Genomic DNA, 19,000 nt, shown 5'->3' on the forward strand with positions numbered 1-19,000 from the left:
ACCATGCCACATCATGTGACGGAATGCCACGCCACACCTCACAATGTCATGCCACACTACAGCCCACCCCGCCATGCCTCAGTGGTGAGCTGGAGTGGTGGCAGTGGCTGGGGCAGAGGTGGCAGCCCTGGGTAGCTACTGGGAGCTGCAGGTGACCCCCACCTGTAGGATGCCCACACCAGCCACCCACCCAGCTGCGGGGTGAGCATGGGGACAGGGTGGCAGAGGGTCCTACATGGGGCCGGCTGAAGGGCAAGGCCTCAAGGACAAGAGTCCAGCACCGTTAGCCTGAGGAATGGAGACGTGTTAGAACTTGTCGGGCATAAGCCCTGGCAACAAAGGAACAAGTTAACAGCAGACTCTTGAGCCATAGCGGTTGAAATGACAACCCCCACGGACAAAGAGGGACATACAGCAGGACAAAGAGGGAACGGATAGTGCTGATGAGGAACTTTGTTATTCACCAAAGTCAAGTAGGACACACCCCCCCCCCCAACCTTAGAATAGAGATTGTTGCTAAAATAAGATAGACTAATCAGTACCTATCGTTTAAATGAGGTGTCTTAGAAGATAACCAATCGGTGTAGGTCACGCTTAAGATCTACCCAATCAGTGTGTAACATGCAGAAGGCAGAAACGTATGTAAATGTAAAAGAATCACCAATAAATCGACATCTTGCTTGCATCAAGCTACCTCCCGTCTCTTCATTCACCGCAGCCGACCAAGCCAGGGTGGTCCCTGAGCTGTGGGGTCAACCCCACCCCCTGGGCTTTGCACTGAGACCTGGAGAGTCCCCCAGACCAGATGAAACTGGGATTTTCCCAGCCATAAACCACCCCTGCATCATTTAACCCCTGCAAAAGGAACGAGCTGAGCAATGCCTCCCTGGGAAATCTTTTATTTTCAACTCCATCGCTAACAGCCCCATTCCCAATAACAAGACCCCAGCGTTTCCAACACAATACATACAAATGAAAAGCAAGGGGCGGACACAATAAATACGTATAAATTAGGGTGGCTCGGGCCCACGGGGCCTAGAGCTGCTATTTCACTTGAAATAGGTGGGCAGGACAAGGGTCCTGGTGGGAGGGGTTGTACTCGGTACATACAGCTTGAAAACCGGTGACTGCCGGTTGGGTTGGGTGTGGGGCTCCTCAGTGCCTGATCAGCTTGTAGGTGGCAATGTTGACCTGGTCGGGCTGGTTGGTGATGCCAACCGGCTGGTGGGGCTGCAGGGATGTGCAGATGAACCAGCCAGGGAAGGCGGCTGACTCGAAGCGCGTTGTCTTCTCTGGCAGGCTGTCCACACGGTAGAAGATGAAGCGGGTCAGCTCCACGCTCTCGATGTCCCTTTTGATGTCGGCTTCCTACAACCCGGGGGTGAAACAGGGTTCAGGGTGCGATGGAGCCCTCAACCCCATAGGGGATGGAGCAAGTGGGGCCCCCACTCACCTCCAGCTGCAGCATGGGCTCAGCACCACTCATCACGCATGAGAGGTAGAGTTGGTAGCCCTTGATGCCCAATGCCACCGGCATCTGCCAGGTCCCTGGGCCACCCTGTGATAACTGGGGACGGTACAGAGCGATGTTGAGCTTCACTGCAGAGAGAAGGGATGGGTTAACGGGTAGTCCTTGGGCTGTAGGGTGGCTCCTGGGTGGTCCCAGGGTTGGGGATGGGGACGTTGGGTCAGGACCATATCCTCTCACCTTTCCGCCCGGCGGAGGGTCCCTGCAGGTGCAGGGCCACCAGCTGGGTGGGTGACTCCAGCACGAAGCACTTCTGGTCGATGTCAAAAATGTCGAAGGACTGGGAGCGGGTGTAGCGGTAGACAGGTGCCCCAGCATAGCTGCTCTTGATCTGCTGGAAGGAGACGGGCTCTGTGGAGAGGGGGGTGGTCAGGAAGATGCCAGTGCTCTCCAGTCCAAGAGCATCCCTCGGCTGGGGTGATACCCCTGACACCATTCCCCCATACCAAAAATATCATCCAGGAAGGCCCCAAGGTCACTGTCGGCAAAGTCCTTGTGCATTGGCTGCTTCAGGAGCTTGGTCACGGCCACCACAAGGACGGCAGCCTGGCGAAAGGTCTTAGCAGGTTGTGCCTTGGTCACCATCACCTGGATGTCCACTCCGGGTGATGTTGCCTCCAAGTCCAGGCGGGATTTCTGGGGAGGAAAGGGGATGTGGGGTGAGGGCCCAGCTTCCCCATCGCAGGGGTCTCACCGTTCCCACCACTCCAGTGTTACCTTCTGTGGGCAGAGGCCGTTGGGGCCATAAAATGTCTCCTCGTTCAGGCTGAAAGGCAAAGGGAGATGGTGAAGCCAGGGCCATCATGGCACCAGGATGGCATTGTGTCCCCACTGTCCCCTTTGGCATGGCCACACTTACCTGCTGCTCTCCAGCGTGTCCAAATCGGGCACGAACGCCATCTCCAGTGCTGACTGCAAAACCCTGGGCAGAGACCTGCTGGTACCTGTTGAGTGCCGCGGCACTTGGCTGCCTGCCTCCGCCTGTCCTGCCTGCAGTGTCGCTTGGGTGCTCTCTGAGCCCAGCCTTGGCGTGGTGCGTTTTCAAGAGCCTCTGGAAGGAAATGCCGTCAGGGCGGGATTTCCACCTTTCGCAATGCCTGGGATTGCCCAGTTCCTCTGGTGAGACTGGGAGGGCTGGGGGGCTGGCTTCCCCCACGCAGTGCTGTGGGGCTGAGTGAGGGGCTGGGTGTGGGGCAGAGCAGGGGCGATGCTCCAGGGTTGGCATGTGGGGCAGAGCAGGGGCGATGCTCCAGGGATGGTGTGGGGCAGAGCAGGGGGGGATGCTCCATGGTTGGCATGTGGGGCAGAGCAGGGGCGATGCTCCAGGGTTGGCATGTGGGGCAGAGCAGGGGCGATGCTCCAGGGATGGTGTGGGGCAGAGCAGGGGCGATGCTCCAGGGTTGGCATGTGGGGCAGAGCAGGGGCGATGCTTCAGGGTTGGCATGTGGGGCAGAGCAGGGGCGATGCTCCAGGGATGGTGTGGGGCAGAGCAGGGGCGATGCTCCAGGGATGGTGTGGGGCAGAGCAGGGGTGATGCTTCAGGGTTGGCATGTGGGGCAGAGCAGGGGGGATGTCTGGGGTCAAGGTGTGGGGCTGGTGCTTGTGTGCTGGCCCTTGGCGGCCAGGCTGACCCAGCAGGGACTGTACCAGCCCCATCCCACGGGGACCACGATGATGTCCACCCTCGTCATACTGGGGACCGCGGCTGCCCCAGAAGGGCCAGTGGTGCAAGCGCTGCCATTCCACAATTTCCCCACAGCTTCATCCTGCACTGGCAGGGCTCTGCCACACCTCCTGTCCCTACCACCCCAGTATCAGATGGCACAGGACCCTGCTGTCCCCTTGGTCCCTTGTGCCGACCCATGCCACTCTGGGGACGTGGCTTTTGGGGACGCCATGCCCTTGAGGCCATTCCTTGTCACCGTGCTGCCGTACACCCCACTCTGCAGGACGCATCCTGCCAGGGTGCTGGCGGTTGCGCCATGCCGGCCGGGCCAGGGATGTGCATGGCTGGGCTTGTGTGGCCGTGGGCTGTTGAGGTGTTTTCCTGGTGCCCGTTTCACTTCCCGAAAGTGCTGCCCGGCTGCGTGGCTCCTCGGCGCAGGGCTGGCGTGGCTATGACTCAGCTGGCAGGAAATTGCCAGGAGCCCCTGAACCCCCGGGGCACCCCCCACCCGCCCAGCCCTGCCTGCGCCTGGCCGGCTCCCCGGTGCCCCGCGGGGCAAGGTCCGCCACGCGGGGATGCCCTGGAAGGCCTGAAGTCCTCCATGCCACGGGGTCCTTCCCAGCACGGTGGGGCTCTGCAGGCTCTGGCGGGGGTCCCCGGGCCATAGTGGGGGTCCTCAGGCTACGGTGGGTGTCCCCAGGCCGTACCGGGGTCCCCGGGCAAACTGGGGGTCCCCGGGCCATACTGGGGGTTCCCGGGCCCATGCTGGGAGTCCTCAGGTTATGGCGGGTGTCCCCAGGCCGTACCGGGGTCCCCGGGCAAAACTGGGGGTCCCCGGGCTGTGGCGGCAGTCCCTGGGCCGTACCGGGGTCACCGCCCCCAGCGCCGAGGCCCGGTGCGAGAGCGGCCCCGCCCCCGCCGCCCCCGGGCTTCCTCCTGGCCCGGCCCGCGGCGGCGCATGCGCACCGGGCGCGCTCGGGGGCGGGGCGGGGCGGGCGGTGACGCAGGAGCGGGCGGGGCGGCGGCCGGGGCCCGCTGTCAGAGCCGGGACAACGAGCGGGGCGCACGGACGTGCCGGTGGGTGCCGCGGGCGGGCCGGGCGGCGTGTCGGGGCCGGGCCGGGCCGGGCCGGCCCTGGCGGGGGGCGGGCCGGGCCGGGGGCGCCGGGCGCCGGGCGGCGGGCGCGGGGGATCGCGGCGGACCGCGGCCGCTCCCCGGTGTCCTTGGCGCCGCCGCCCGGGCGCCTCGGGGCGGGGGGAAGAGGCGGGCCTGCCGCTAGACGGGCAGCCCGGAGCGGCCAATGGGACGGCGGCTCGGCGCTTCGCACCGCTCCTATAGGCGGCGGGGGCGCCAAGCCTGGGCGGCGGCGGCGGGCGCTGATTGGCGGGCCCGGGCCCGGCAGCGCGGGCCGCGCGCGGTGGCGGGGCGTCACGCGCCCCTTTCCCGCCTCTACGTGTTGCTTTCCCCCTCCCCCCCGCCCTGTGCTCGGGGTGCCCGGTCCCGCCCGGTGCGGGCGTCCCCACCTGCGGGGCCTCTCGGGGCGGCCTCGGGGTGCCGGCGCTGCCGGGGTCGGCGGTGCTGCCTCCCCAGAGGGGCAGCGGCGGCCCCGGCCCGGGGGCGCCCGGTGCTGGAGCGGCTCGGCCGCCAGCCGCGGCCCCGCGCCGGCCCAGCCGCTTGCTCTGGCGCTGCGTTTGTTGTGCCAAGGCAGACCCGAGCGCAGCTCCTCGGTACGTCGGGCAGGTGCCGGGGGTGCCGCCCGCCGGGGGCCGCATTTAGCACCTTAATCTGCTCAGTGCCGCTCCCAGCCGTTCACCGGTTGGAACGGTCCTGTTGTTTGATCTCTCGATGAAATCTGGGTTGTGATCCGACTGCGGCCACGAGGGCCCGGCCTGCACGCCCGGGCTTCCCCTGCTCAGTCCTGCTGCGGCTGTAGCTGTGTGTGCGGTCGCCAGCGGGCCCTGCGCCGGTAACCGGGCTCGCTTTCCTACGCCCTGGCTCCCGGCTGCGCCTTGCATTACCCGGGAAGCGCCCCTGCTCCGGGCTTCCCCTGCTCTGCCTCACGGCACGGGCTCCCGCGCCTGCAGCCAGCCAGCCCCTTCTGCCAGAGGCCCCTCTGGTTCAGCTGGTCCGGGTGATTCCCTGGCCGGAGCCCCCCGTTCTCCAGAGAGGTCACCGGGACGCTGCGAGCGGCGGTACGAAACCAGACACCGAAGCTGGAGGGGCCACCTACGTGCCTGTGTGCTGATGCCCAGTTCAGTCGACTCCCTAAAATATCTGTTTGTGTTTTGCTGCTTAACTCTGAGGAGGGTAAGCTGGGAAAACGTGTCGTGCTGCCGCGCTTGCTGTCCTGCGCCTGCCTGCCTTCTCTTGCCTGTTACGGGCCTGGTTTGCCTGCGGGCAGAATTGAGCAGGCAGGGCAGAAAGGGCAAGTGGGCTTCCTTTTTTCCCTTGGGTGAATCTGTATAACACCTTGGCTGAATTAGAGTGATCCCGGGTCTTCTTCAGGCTCTTTGGACCAAAACCTTATGTTTTGAAGCAGGAAGCGTAGCTGCTGCTGTGTCAGGTCGCCCGAACTAGATTCAGCAAGGCAAACCTGGCAGCCTGGCTGATGAAACGCCAGTCACAAAGGTGTGTTTTTTTTCTCTAGTCTGCCATGAAACTTCATTTTAATCTGGTGAACACACGGTAGCTGCTTCGACATTGGGCTGCTGCTTGTTAAACTGGTTGGGGTTATGGAAACTGGCCAGCTGGGTCACGTCCAGCCTCGGGTCCTGCCTCTGGCAGAAGTCGCTGGGTGGAAAGGGCAGCTGCAAGAAGAGCTGGCTCCAAGCGCCAGCGCTTCCCTTGAGGTGATCTTGCCTCAGTGCTTTCTCTTGAGCTGTGGCTGCTGGTTGCATGTGCGTAAGGAGGAGCGTGGTTAACCTCAGGCCTCCCTGTCCATGCAGGGCTGCACCTCACCAAGAGCTACAAAGTGGACGTTGCAGGGGGGGACCTCTGAGAAGGTCCCTTGCCAGCTCCGGGTTGCTTCTCTGGGTTCTCTGGGCAGGGGGAGAGCCCCTTTCTGGGTCTTTCAGCTGCATTGACCTTCTTGGGTCTGAACTTGTAAGGAGAAGCGATGAAGTGGTCTGTCGTGGAGCCCACATCCCAAGTGCTTTGTACCACCGTACCTCTGCTTTGCATAGACAGTTTCTTCCCCATATACAGTTTCTTCCCCGCTTTATACTGATGCATATAATGCAAACCGGTGAGAAGAAAACCTCGGCCAAGCAGAGTGGTCACGGGGTGAGTAACGCAGCAAGAATCGAAGCCAAGACCTTCTACCTGGGTGAGAGAAAAAGCTTCTGTGCTGGGTCGACGTGATAGGAGTTGTCCTCTGTCTTGCGCAGACCTGGAGGAGCACGCCCTGCTAGATTTGATGAGCTGGATGTGACAGAAAACGTGACATTAAGATCCAGCTGGTAACAATTTTTTTCCAGTGCCTTTCTGGGCATAGTGCTTTAAAGTGCTTCTCTTCAAACTCGTATGATGTCCCTGCGAATGGGAAGTTGAAGGGCTAAAGTGTCCAGCTCCTGCTGAAATCTGAGAGGATTTTCTGGTTTAAAGCAAACAAAAAGAGGATTCTCAGACGAAGAATCAAAAAATCAAAAGAAGTCAAAGAATACTTCATGGATTCATTAGTGAAAAAGAAGTAGATGTTGCTGGCCAGGAGCTCAAGAGGGAAGCGCTGGGGGAACCTGATACCTTACACTTAATCCGGGCTGTGTTTCACCATCCAACATGCCTTATTTTGTACAAAGGTGCTGATATAAAAAGGTGCAGGTGGTTTTGACGTGCAGTGGCTTGTTTGAGACCGGTGTTGGATGCCCCAGCAAGCAAATCTGCTTTAACTGTCAGGGGAGATGACGGTGCCACGCCAGGAGCGATGGAGGAGGCAGACCTGGTTGTGCCGACTGTCTTGAGCAGAAACTGTTTCTCAGCTGTTGGGGACTTCACTGGGGTGGGGCGGGTGTGGATGGATTAATCTGTATTAAAAATTAATCCTAAACTCAGTTGCTCGTGCTCAGGGTTGACGGCGGGTGGAAGGGTGCGTGTGTCTCTGTTCTGTGCTCTCTTGCAATAATTTCTAAGCCACTTTTCCCTTCTGTCCCAACAGGAACTTGTGTGAGGCGACAGGACAAACATGCTTAACTTAAGGACTTGTGCAGCAAAGCTGAGGCCGTTGACGGCCTCGCAGACTGTAAAGACAATTTCCCAACACAGGCCGGCAGCACCCAGGACGTTTCAGCAGATCAGGTGCTACAGCGCACCGGTGGCTGCCGAGCCATTTTTGAGTGGGACTAGTTCAAACTATGTGGAGGAAATGTATTATGCTTGGCTGGAAAACCCCAAAAGTGTACATAAGGTAAGGAGCAACCTCGCCAGGAGATCACCCTCACATCTGTGTGTGTGTGTCTGAGCAGGGGGTTCGGGTAAGTGCACGCATCCCAAGGAGGACTGAATTCAGCTGGAGGGGCTGGATGGTTGTGGATGATCCTTTTGCCTGCTTTGGTGGAAAGAAACCTAAGCGATTCCTTGAGCAAGAGCCAAGAGGAGCTTCTCCGTTCAAGAGGGAACACCGAGGGCTTGTGGGACGTGGGCAGCATCCTGGATCACAAGCAGATACAAGGAGTGCCTTCTGCTGGGAATCCACCTTTAATGAGCTCCCAGTGCTTTTTTGGTTTTTTTGTTTTTTTTTTTTTTTTTGTCCAGCTCTGATGGCTCATCAGGAGAGTTTATTCTGGAGCAGAGGATGGGGTGGGGGGTGCAGGGAGGGTATTTTTCACACCTTGACTAGTTTCCTTTTTGCTTCAGGCGTGGGTGGTGTTACATGTCGGGGTAGACGGGCCGTAGCTAAGCTTGTGCTTTGAGCTTGTGTGTGTAAAGCCAGACGGGTGATCTGCAGCCTAGGGAGGGGACTGGGTCTGGAGGCCAGAGGAATTCCCACCAGCAGCTCCTGAACTTAAAACTGGGGAACCAGCCTGGCTGTGGGCAGTACTTGCAGAGGTCTGTCTTGATCGGAATTAGTGAAGCTCCCCCAGCGCGGTGGAGGGCAACTCTTCAATGTAGAGTCCCGCAGGTGAGGGCTCAGCTGGGAAGAGAATTTCTGAAAGCCATCTCTGTTTTTCCCCATTCCCAGTGTTTCACAAGGAAAATGTTCCAGTGACTAAGTCTCAACATTACCCAGGGGATTTTTAAGACAGTTTCATACATGTCCTGATGTAGAGCAGGCGTTTTCTTTGTGCAGCAGCACACGAGCAGCCTGCGAACCAGGACGCGATGGTTAAATGAGCAGTCAGGGGTGAGGAAGGAATCTCATGCCCCAATGCTTGCATCAGCGTTGAGTATGTTTTCAATGGCACCAACCCCGTGCACCCAAAACACGCAGCCTGTAGGGTGCTATAAAGGCTTTACCGTAGGATCAAAGCTGAAATTTTCACAAACAAGGATGTCTTGATGCTTCTTTCAAGGCAAACAGGTAGCTGAGCCAAGCAATACAGACTCAGAAGACATGAAGTATGTTTGTTTGGGTTGTGCCCTTTGCCAAACAGTGACATGAAAGCTACCCAAGCACGTGCACATGGTGCAACGCAGTCCTTCAGAGGCAGGATATTGAGTTAAAAGCCATGAATCTAAATGACGTAGTCTAATTTAAAAATGAGTGAGGGTTACACCACGCTTCTCCCACTGACGGGCACAGTTGTGTCTCTGGCAAAGAGTCTTTGTGGTTTGATACTGGCTGTTTGATCTTACAGCCCCTGCTCAGTCTTGAATGATGCTCTGAGTGGATGTGAGAGTAAACATCAGGACTCACCAGGGCAGCTGGCAGGGAACCGTGGCTGGGTGCTGAGGCTGGACCTCTGGATCTCTTCTGGTCTTGTCTCCTCTTTAATGTAGCTCCTGTAGCTTTGTCAGCTTGTCTATAGGTAGGCAGTGCATGCGGTGCTGCGTGGGAGTCCTTGTGCATGCTCGGCTGAAGAAATAGGAGAATTTAGGTTGGAAGGAGCCTTGGGGCCTCTACCCCAGCATGGCTGTCTTGGAGGTGGCATCTGGCTTCATGGCTAGAGCAGGTCACCTGGGGGCCTTGTGCAGCCAAGTTCTGAGCCCCCACAAGGGTGGACCTCCCACCACATTTCCAGGCCCCCAGTCCCGTGTTTGTGGTGAAGTGTGTATTAGTCACTCCTGGAAATCGGTGTCCATGGAAGTATTTTTAAGTGCTCAGAGAGCAGTGCAGGAGCTGACAAGATTTTTGCCTCCGCTGCAGCTGGAAATGGTTTGTGACAGCAGGAAAATCGGTGTCACGTGAAAATGAAATGTCAATGAAAATGAAATGGGGTCGTATCATTGCCAGGAAGCGAACCTGACACTGACAATATAAAACCCAAGTCTTACGGACTGCTTTTTGAACAAAATGAAGCTGGCACCCTGCTTGGCAGAAAGGGCGTTGGGCCAGGGAGATTGGACTAGGTGATCTTGGAAAGTCCCTTCGAGCCCAAACCATTCTGTGATCCTGTGAAATCCAGCTCCCGGTCCCACAGCTTCTGGTGGGGTTAATACCTGAGCTGGCTCGGACTTTGCTGTTGCTCCCTGATGTACTTGGCCCTCATGCGTGACTCATCGCTCCTGGGTGGATCCCACCTCGTTCCAGTGACCCCTTCACCAAGATCCCTTCCCAGCTCCTAGCTTCGCCCCTTTCTCCTCTGCACTTTTTCCTGGCTCACCCTGTCCCCGCTGGGACGCTGAGCCGCCCTGGTGGGATCGGTGCTGCAGCTGTGCCTGGTCTCGGCCCGTGAGCAGTCCCCGCCGGCCTGCGTCCCATCTGGCGTGACGCTGAAGCAGCAGTGGAGCGCGTCACCCCTGTCACTGATAAAGCGTTGGCTTCCGTCCCGTCAGATGTAGGGTCAGATCCAAGGGTGGAGTTCACCGAAAAGCTGGGCTGTCACACGGGCCTGGCTGCCGCTTGCCTGTTCCGTGCACAGAGAGGGAGCGGCTGCTCCTCGCCCTCGTTCTGCTGATGGGGGTGAGACCTTCAGCCAGGGAAGAGCTGGAGTGTCTTTGCTGTTGTCACCAAAAACCTGAGACCTCCAGCCAGCATGAGTGTCCCAGCTGAGCAAAATGAATTCCCTTCCTGCATGCAGATGCTGGTGTTTAAAACTGCAGAATATACTTCAGTGCTTGTTTAGAGTAGGGAAGATTTAAAAAACCAAACCAAACCAAACCCCGCTATTTTAGGTTTGGGTTTTTTTTCTGCATGCAGTCCTTCAGCTGAACTCCAGTTTCTGAGTCTGGTGGGCAGAGCTGGGGAAGGAGGAGGTGAGGGTGCGGGGGCCAGTGCCAGTGGGCTGCCAGAGGGTCGGTGCTGCTCGTTCCTGGGACTGCTTCCCGGGGCAGCGGGGATGCCGCCCTCCTGCCCCCACGCTGCCAACTCAGGTGTGGGGCTGGCTGCTAGCGACGCTTGGCACAGCCCACGCCGTCTCCTCAGGACCCCAAGTAACTTGCTTGCTTCAGGGTAGATGGCTGGAGAGCTTTGACTGCAGATAGGTGATACCTGCAGTCAGACCTCCGTGACGAGTTTAGCCTTCCTACAGGGCAGCCCCAGTGTGTAGGATGAACTTGGTAAAGGGCGACAGCTCTCCCCTTAGGTATGTACATCGAATGGTCTTTAACGTGGACTTCTTAGTACACCGCTGTTTTGATTTTTATATTGAAAGTGGCTGTATGACCGTAACGTGTGTAGACCGTGCTGTGTAACCCCGCCACGACTGCAGGAGCCTGCAGTCTTCAGCGAGGCCAGACCCCCATGCCCGGCCATGGGAGGTGCCTTCCCTGCGTCCTCCGCAGCCGTGCTGGCAGGCAGGGTCCAAGCCTGGATCTGGTAGGAGTGTTGCCTGAGAGTCTGAAACATTTGGGTTTTGTTACCCATCTTCGAAAGCAAGCGCCTCAGAGAACCGAAGGTCCTTGTTGGTGTTGATAAGGGACAAGACGATGTGCAGAGCACGAACTGATCGATCGCTGCTTGACCACCTATGCTCGGCAAGGGCTACCTGCTGTAAATTTGGTTTGAGCTCCTCCTCTTCCACCTCTAAGCTCTGAATGTTCCTCCTCTTCTCGCTGGTAAAGCAGGAGGTGCTGCCTGGCTTGCTGACCGTGCAGAGTGGGTCTGGTTGATGCTTTCCATGCCCTGGAGTCAGCATCAGGAGAAGGAGCAGGGGTGCAGCCTGGGCTCTAGGCAGGGGCTGTGTCTCCCCTGCGCATCTCAGCCTGCTGCACCCCCAGCCCACCGAGGTGGCTTGCAGTGGATGGAAGATGTCGCCCTCCTCTGCCTGCCCGACCTCCGAGCTGGCTTTGTGGCGGAGGCTGGGACATCTGAGCCTGTGCCCTTCTCCGAGAACAGAGTCTGATAAATGAAGTGAAAGGTGCTGGTTTCTCCTGGAGAGCTGCTCTGGGGCTGTTCTCAGCAGAGAAGCCTGGGGTGAGCTCCGCTGGCAGAGCCAAGCTCAGAATCCCTCTGAGCTATCCAGGCTTTGCTGGGGCAGCTGGCTCTCCTGCCCGGCTTTGCCGGCGCAGGAGCAGCGGCACAGAAGAGCGCTGGGAAAGCTGCTCCGGGCTGATGCCTCGTGCCGTGGCTGTGGTGGGATGTGGCCGCGGGACGGTCACAGCAGGGACCTGGGGTTGGTGGTATTCAGCGTGCTGAGACCTGGGAGCTGCCTGTAGGCTTGGGCGCTGGGGAGGTGCTGGCTTTGGTGAAGTGGTAACAATGAGGTGCTCAAAAATCTGAGCTTGGAGCTGGAGGAGTTCTTGCAGGGCTGCCATGGGCAGAGAGGGAATAACGTGCTGGATTAAGGCAAAGATCTCCTTCTCGTGATACAGCAGGATGGTGCTGATGGGGCTGTTCAGCCTCTCCCACGGGATACGTGAGCTCCAGAGGCACCGCCATGGGTCACCAGAAACCCCTGGGACGGCCCTTGAATACTCTTGAATTCAGAACTGCATCAGCAGCTTGAAAGCTGACATTTTTATAGCGCTTACCAGGGCCACAGCCTTCACTGGGGGCAAAGCCTGCAGCCAGGTAGCCTGGGAACTTCTGTAATTACGTTGGGCAGTAAAGCATTTAGCGAAAGTGCCTGAGCTGACTGAGCCGGCGCCGCACCTTGTTTGGAGAGCTTCAAATGAACTTTTTCTTTCAAAACAGAAGCAAACTGCATCTCCAAGAGGTTAATGTTAGTAAATGTCAGCAGGGAGGAGGTCATAAAGGCAACACCTCTGCCTCCTGGCTCTGTCCCCAGCGCTGCTGTCGGCCCCTCCTGGGGCTAGCAGGTGCTCCCTTTCTCTTGCCTGTCTTTATCTTCCAGTTTGTTAAACAACCTTGAACCACCGAGCAAAGCAGCTAGCCTGATTCCTCCCCATCTGAAGGGCACCGAGCCTGTCGCCAGGGCGCTCGTCCTTCTTGCTGGCAGGCTTCTGGGGCAGCCCTGAGCTCTGAGGCTGAGGGAGGGACTTGGGCTGCTCCCACCAGTGGCCAGCAGTAAAGATTGTACAAAAAGCAGCTCTCCCTCTTTTCCTGTCGAAATTTCCTTTAGCAGACAGCGATCAGAATGAGGTTGGGTGTTTTCTGATTTTGCTTCTTGGTTTGTGGGTTGTTTTTTTTTCTTCCTTTGGGGAAGCTGTTGTTTATCAGTTATTGTGCCAAATTGTTCCACGTTTTATTTATGCTCCTCCAGCGTGACCCGTTTCTAAATTTACTCACCTTGCACAGCCGTGTCATGGGGCGTCTGGGTAGGTCCAGGCTGTAAATAGCTTCCTGGGGCATGTGATGGGTGCTGCAGCTGGAGGAGCTCCAGCAAAAGGGGAGAGCGGGTGTTCCTTTGGCGAAGATCAGGTTCTCAGTCCCCTCCACCCTGCTACCAGGGTGCAAAGCTGCTTTTTTTGCCCCAAAGCACCACTAGAGCTGCTCTCGCGGCTCTTTTTGACTTGGTTGAAATGTGCTGGGGTTGGCTGGGCAGCACTGTGCCTGGCGCTGCGTTGCTGAGGTTGGGTTGGGTGCTCCCCGCAGGCACAAGGTTTGAGGGTGCGCAGGGAACTAACTGAGTGCTGGGCTCTTGCTCCCAGTCAGTGGAGAGACCCTCGGGCTGAAACCAGCGCACAGATCTGACGGGCTTTGCTGTAGCTGGCACCTCGGTACGTGTGGGCACGCAGATGCGGCTCCACCTTGGCCCTGTCCTTTGCTGTCGGTCAGTAGCGTGTAGGAAGCAGGCAGGGGTGACAGTGTGATGGAGGCCCTGGCCTGGACCTTGCTGTGCTGGTCTCTCCCCTGCCCCAGGTCCGTTGCTGCCTCTCCAAGTAGATGGATTGCCTTGAGTTTGGCCTGGGACATTTGTGAGCTCTTCAGGCAGGGCTGGGTAAATCCCACAAAGTTACATCAAGTCTGTTGAGGGCTTTTTAGGGAGTTTTTGCTTTGTTGTCTTAACACCTGGAAATACACATCTGCAGAGGGGAACAGCAGCAGAGGTGATGCCTGCCTCGCTAAGGGCACAGGAGAGCTGGCATGGGAGTATCCACATAGTGCTGGCATTGGCATTGCTGAAAGGGTGGGGGGAAAGTTGAAGAGGGGACAGAAAAAGAAAAAAGCCATTGCTGGCTGAGGGCTGTACAGCACCGCTTGTGCGGGGACTTGGGTCTCAAGCCATTTAGACAAAGGCAAAGAGGAAGAGGTACATTTGACTACAAGGCAAAAATTTTTTTTCAGAAAATATCGGGGGTATTCAGAGGGCAGTCTCCTGCCCTGTAGAAAAGGGAAGAAGAGCCTGAAGACCAGGCTGGGGCTCGTTGCTCACAGTAGTGATTTTGAGAGCCAAGCTAGGGGTGTCACCCATGTCCTGTCCTGAGCTGTGCTGCTCAGGGGCCTGGGGCGGGGGCTCTGGGGACAGTCTCATCCTAAAAGAAACAATCCAGATGGATGAGAAGTAAGATAATGATGTAACTGGAATAGTGGGAGAGCTTTAGGGCTCTCCTGTCCCAGGCAGGTGGGTGTCTTTGGCAGCAGCTATATGGTGCTGGGGCAAGGGGGAGGAGGCAGCTCTGCCCCCCAGGAATTGTGCTCCCTGCTTTGGCAATACTGCTGAGACCCCAGTAACCTTGAGTGAGGATGTGTTTGAGTCACAGGTAATGACCCTCTTGCCTCTCTTCTTTCCCTTTTCCTAGTCATGGGACATCTTCTTTCGCAACGCCAATGCTGGAGCTGCTCCAGGCACTGCTTACCAAAGCCCCCCTCCACTGAGTACCAGCCTTTCCGTGCTGTCCCAAGCGCAGTTCCTGGGTCAAGCACAGCCCAACGTAGATAAACTGGTGGAGGACCATCTCGCAGTGCAATCTCTCATCAGAGCTTATCAGGTAAAGAGACTGACTTTGCGCGGAGGAGGAGCATGTCCTCTGTAGAGGGGCGTGCAGTGGCTGCAGTGGGCTGGGGTTAGTGTGGCTGATGCATGTGTTTTGCATGAAGAGCATGCAGGATGCGTGCTGCGCTGCCTGGTTTTTAATAGGAGCTGCTGATCTGTTGGGGCAGAAGCTCAGCTGTTGCTTTGCTGAACAATAGGAAGATTAAAGCTATTGTCACCCAAACAGAGCCATTACAGTGGCAGGGAGGGGGTGGTCCTCTCCTCACAGGGTGATTTGCTGGCCTCCGGAATGATGCCTCTGTGCTGTGGGCTCCTGCCATGCTCAACAGTGGCGCGGGACACACATCCTGCTTGCCCCATGTTGCTGCGAGAACTTCTGAGGTCCTAAGATAAAAGTTCAGAAAATGTTTCCTTGTGATTTGTGGCATGGAAGAGGGCTGTGGTGCCACTGGGCCTTTCAGGAGAAACAAGTTTTGAGCAGGAAGGAAACACCCTCTGGCTAGGGGATGGCCAGCCAATTTTAACTAAAGAGAACACCTGTCAAATACATTTGGTTGCACCCTGGTTTGTCAAGCGTGGGGGCTCTAATTTGGGCTGCCGTGTGAAGTTTTAACAAACCCAGATGCTGTGGAGGTGTGACCGTGGTCTTCTCACCCATTCCGGTGAAAAAGCACCCGCTGCAGGTTGTGTTCCTGCTCAGGTACAGGGAAAATTCAACAGTCTGCTGCTGAACAACAGCATGAATTCAACAAATTGCTGCAGTTAAGGCAAAAACCGCAGCACTGCACAAGTCCAAAGGCCTGCCCAGCCTTGGCCTTGCTCTCTGGCTTGAAGAAGGTGCCCCTGCCCTGCCCGCCTTCACAGCTGAGGTGCCGACACCAATGCTGGGGCACTGCCATGCTTTTCTGTAAGAAGGGGAAGCTGGGACCTGTTTGTGAGGACCTGCTTCTTTCCTCGTGGCTGATTTCATGGGAGGTGACCGCCCTGCCGCTCTCCAGTCTGGGCGGATCCTGGTGAGCTGTTTCTAAAGGCCGTGCAGCTCTCGCTGCTGGAACAAGCGGGCAGATACCGAGTTCAAACTGGTGTGGTTGGAGGCAGCAGCTCCAAGTCAGCGGTTTGAACAAAAGATCTGTAACCTCTTCTGCATTCCCATCACTTCTTCAGTCTCCAAATGACACCACTGGGAGGTGGTCGCTCTTGGATGTGTTTTTCTAAGCTGTCTGCAGTGAGAAGTTCACCTCCCTTCCTACCCCGGTGTCACCAAAGGGCTGTGGCTGCAGTGGGGTGTCCAGGCGGGGAAGTTCAGTGCAGTGTATGGAGGTACAGAAGAGTGGGAAGGCAGGAGGAAGTCCTGCCTGTGTGGGTAAACTGCTTAAACCACCAGGCAATTAATTTCTTAATTGGATCGAGCTGGATTGTCCCTGTAATCATAGGTGAGCGGTGACCGACCCACTGCAGCGTCAGCAGTGGCTTCTTAATTGTAGCTGTGGTTGCATGTCCAAGTCATTGTTTCTTGTAGAATGGTGTGTGTTGGAAGGGACCTTAAAGATCATCTAGTTCCAACCCCACTACCGTGGGCAGGGACCCCTCCCACCAGCCCAGGCTGCCCCCAGCCCCGTCCAGCCTGGCCCTGGGCACTGCCAGTGATGGGGCACCCACAGCTGCTCTGGGCAGCCCATGCCAGTGCCTCACCGCCCTCACAGTAAAGAATTTCTTCCTAATACCTAAGCTAAATCTGCCCTCTTTCAGTTTAAAACCATTACCCCTCATCCTATCACTATACTCCCTGATGAAGTACCGCTCCACATCTTTGCTGAAGCCCCCTTTAGGCACTGGAAGCTGCTTTAAAGTCTCCCTGGAGCCTTCTCTTCTCTAGGCCAAGCAATCCCAACTCTCCCAGGCTGTCCTTTTAAGAGGTGCTCCAGCCCCCTGATCATCTTCATGGCCTCCTCTGGACTCATTCCAACAGGGCCGTGTCCTTCTGGTGTTGGGGGTCCCCGAGCTGGAGGCAGCACTGCAGAATGGAGTCTGCGGTCTCCCCAGAATGGAGCAGAGGGGAGAGTCACTGCCCTCAACCTGCTGGTCGCACTTCTTTGGCCACAGCCCAGGACATGCTTGGCTTTCTGGGCTGTGAGCACATGTTGCTGGCTTGCAGTCAGTTTTTCATCCACCAGTACCCCTAAGTCCTCTCCACAGGGCTCAATCCAGTTGTCCCCCAGCCTGTATCTGACTGGGATTGCTCCAACCCAGGTGCAGAACCTTGCACTTGGCCTTGTTGAACTTCATGAGGTTTACACAGACCCACCTTTCTAGCCCGTCCAGGTCCCTCTGGATGGTATCCCTTCCCTCTTAAATATCCACACACACACACACACACACATATATATGTTTATATATTTATATATAATATATATAAATATTAACATCCTTAAACATCTCTTGGCTCTTGTTCACTCCTTTGTCTCCAAGGGCACTTTCCCAAGGGATCCATGCACTAGCACCCTAATTAGCCAAAAGAAGTTTGCCTGTCTGAAGTTTAGGGTCCTGACTCCACTTGTTACCCGTCCTTTACCCCTCAAGACTGAGAATTCCATCAGGATGTGGTTGTGGCCACCCAGGCTGCCTCCAATCCTGACTTCTCCCATAAGTTCTCCTGCATTAGGGAGCAACAGGTCCAGCAGTGCCTCTCCTCTGGTCGGGCTCTCCATCGTCTCTACTAGGAAGTTGTCCTCAACGTGCTCCAGTAGTTTCCCGGGCTGCTTGCAGTCTGCTGCGCCTCTTTTCTAGCAGATATCTGGGTGGTTGAAGTCCCCGGTCACGATCAGAGCCTACGAGCGTGATGCTTCCTGCAGAGATCTGCTGTGGTCTTTTTTTTTTGCATTGGGCTTCTTGTTTCGGCTTGTGTTGCATGTGGAGAATAACGAGCAGCATGGCTCCTATGGGGGAAGAGGCCATCTCCTTGCTCCCACACCCATTTGAGCTTTTGCTGTGTACCTGCAAACTGCTGAGTTGACCTCAAAGCTACCGGTCACCCTCAGATCAAAGCTGTTTGCTGGACAAAGTGTCCTCCTGGTCCCGGTGAGAGCATCCTGGCTATGGGGATCAGGCTGGTGAGCTTGCGTCCTGCCAGCTGCTAAGTGATGGGCTAGCCCCAGCGCTTTGTTGCCAGATGGACAAGCAAATAGTTCCCAGACAAAGCTGGTCCAGAAGAAGAGCTTTCCACACAACCACCGGTGTGCAGGGGCACGCTGTCATCAGGCCCTGCAGAGAGCATGTGGGGTTCGGGGCTTTCTTAGTTTGCTGTGACGTCTATGGCTGATTCCAGGCTCTGGCTGGTGAAGCCACAAAAATTCTTTCCTGAAGTACCCTTGAGATACTCAGAATAGGAATGCTTTTCTGGTAAATAAGGTCAGTTCAGCATGTCTGATTTGTACAAGGGGTTTAGTAATCCCCATGGATGCAAGTGCTTTTTCTAATGACCGGGAGGATCATTGTCACAGTGCAAAGAGGGCACCGCACCCTGCACCATGGCAGCAGTGTTTCCTGCCCCACTCCCAGCGTAGCTGAGCCTGAAGCTTCAAGAAAGAGCAGGAGCTGTCAAGAAATAAAACTGTGGATTGCCCATGTGTGGTGCTGGCCACTGAGGTGAATTCAGTTTGCCCAGCAAGATGTGCTGGGGTCTGTCTGTGGGCACCTTCTCCTGTGAGGGCGAGAAGCAGAACTCCTCTCATTGTTCTCTGGCTTCTGATGTGGATTCAAACCCAGTGTGGTGACTCCTGACCTGACTGGCGCCACTGGGAGCCACCAGGGCTCTTGGTGCCAAAGCTCTTTGGTGTTTCTGCACCTGCCTCTTCCCAGAAGAGGGCTCCCAGTCCTGCTGTAGGCTCCTCTCTCCAAAATGCTGACCTTTAGTAGCACCGACAGGCAGATGTTCCTCAGACACGTTCCTCTGCCTTTTCGGGAGCTACTGCTGGTGGTGATGCTTGTTTTCTCTGCCGTGTTGGCAGAATCTGCCAAAATCTGGAAGATTGCCTCTTCGTTTCTGTGATGCTTAGGAAGAAACCATTGGTGTGGAGTTACTGCACCTGTAGAGAGCAGGTGCTGGGGTTGGACACTGGGAAAGCGGTGGGGGACCCTCAGACCTCAGTTCTGGAAGGTCTCTGCTGTGGAGGAGATCGCTGTCCCTCTGCCTGCCCCGCTGAAGTCTGGCTTCAGGCGGAGGAGAGCGGTCGCAGCAGCTGGAGACACTCACACCTACTTGCTGTAGCTGAAAGTAGAAATCGGGGTGGCTCTGCAGAAAATGTAAAGAGGGAGATTGCATGCTTTTTTTTTTTTAAGGAACGTCTTTTCAATTAACTTAATGACTAATCTGTG

General features: G+C 56.7%; 2 protein-coding genes across 10 annotated transcripts in view; one reads left to right on the forward strand and one right to left on the reverse strand.

Annotated features, from left to right (window-relative positions):
• Positions 1-779: 779 nt before the first annotated feature.
• Positions 780-2,580, reverse strand: LOC129734158 (interleukin-1 receptor antagonist protein-like). The gene is made up of 6 exons (XM_055696021.1): positions 2,388-2,580; positions 2,246-2,294; positions 1,975-2,164; positions 1,709-1,879; positions 1,454-1,599; positions 780-1,368 (listed from the first exon to the last, which is right to left on the reverse strand). The coding sequence occupies exons 1-6, from the start codon at positions 2,426-2,428 to the stop codon at positions 1,156-1,158; spliced, it is 810 nt and encodes a 269-aa protein (XP_055551996.1). The 5' UTR covers positions 2,429-2,580; the 3' UTR covers positions 780-1,155.
• A 48-nt stretch (positions 2,581-2,628) lies between these two features.
• Positions 2,629-19,000, forward strand: part of LOC129734133 (2-oxoglutarate dehydrogenase complex component E1) — a 36,104-nt gene continuing 19,732 nt past the window's right edge. For 4 of the 9 annotated variants that reach the window (XM_055696003.1, XM_055696005.1, XM_055696000.1 and 1 more), the window contains exons 1-3: positions 4,166-4,271; positions 7,348-7,596; positions 14,433-14,621. In XM_055696003.1, the coding sequence (XP_055551978.1) occupies positions 7,375-7,596; positions 14,433-14,621 (411 nt within the window). In that variant the 5' untranslated portion in view covers positions 4,166-4,271; positions 7,348-7,374. Of the gene's footprint in view, positions 2,648-4,165; positions 4,272-7,347; positions 7,597-14,432; positions 14,622-19,000 lie in introns of those variants that run through there. The other 5 variants (XM_055696006.1, XM_055696007.1, XM_055696001.1 and 2 more) reach the window with 4 other exon arrangements.

This window comes from Falco cherrug, chromosome 18, assembly GCF_023634085.1.
Source record: "Falco cherrug isolate bFalChe1 chromosome 18, bFalChe1.pri, whole genome shotgun sequence".
NCBI lineage: Eukaryota > Metazoa > Chordata > Aves > Falconiformes > Falconidae > Falco > Falco cherrug.

Coding starts and splice junctions, on each gene's coding strand:
- LOC129734158 (XM_055696021.1), bottom strand. CDS start 2,428: ATGGCGTTCGTGCCCGATTTGGACACGCTGGAGAGCAGCAG. Junction 2,165..2,245: donor ACGGCCTCTGCCCACAGAAG/GTAACACTGGAG, acceptor TTTCCTCCCCAG/AAATCCCGCCTGGACTTGGA. Junction 1,600..1,708: donor ACCCTCCGCCGGGCGGAAAG/GTGAGAGGATAT, acceptor TTCTCTCTGCAG/TGAAGCTCAACATCGCTCTG.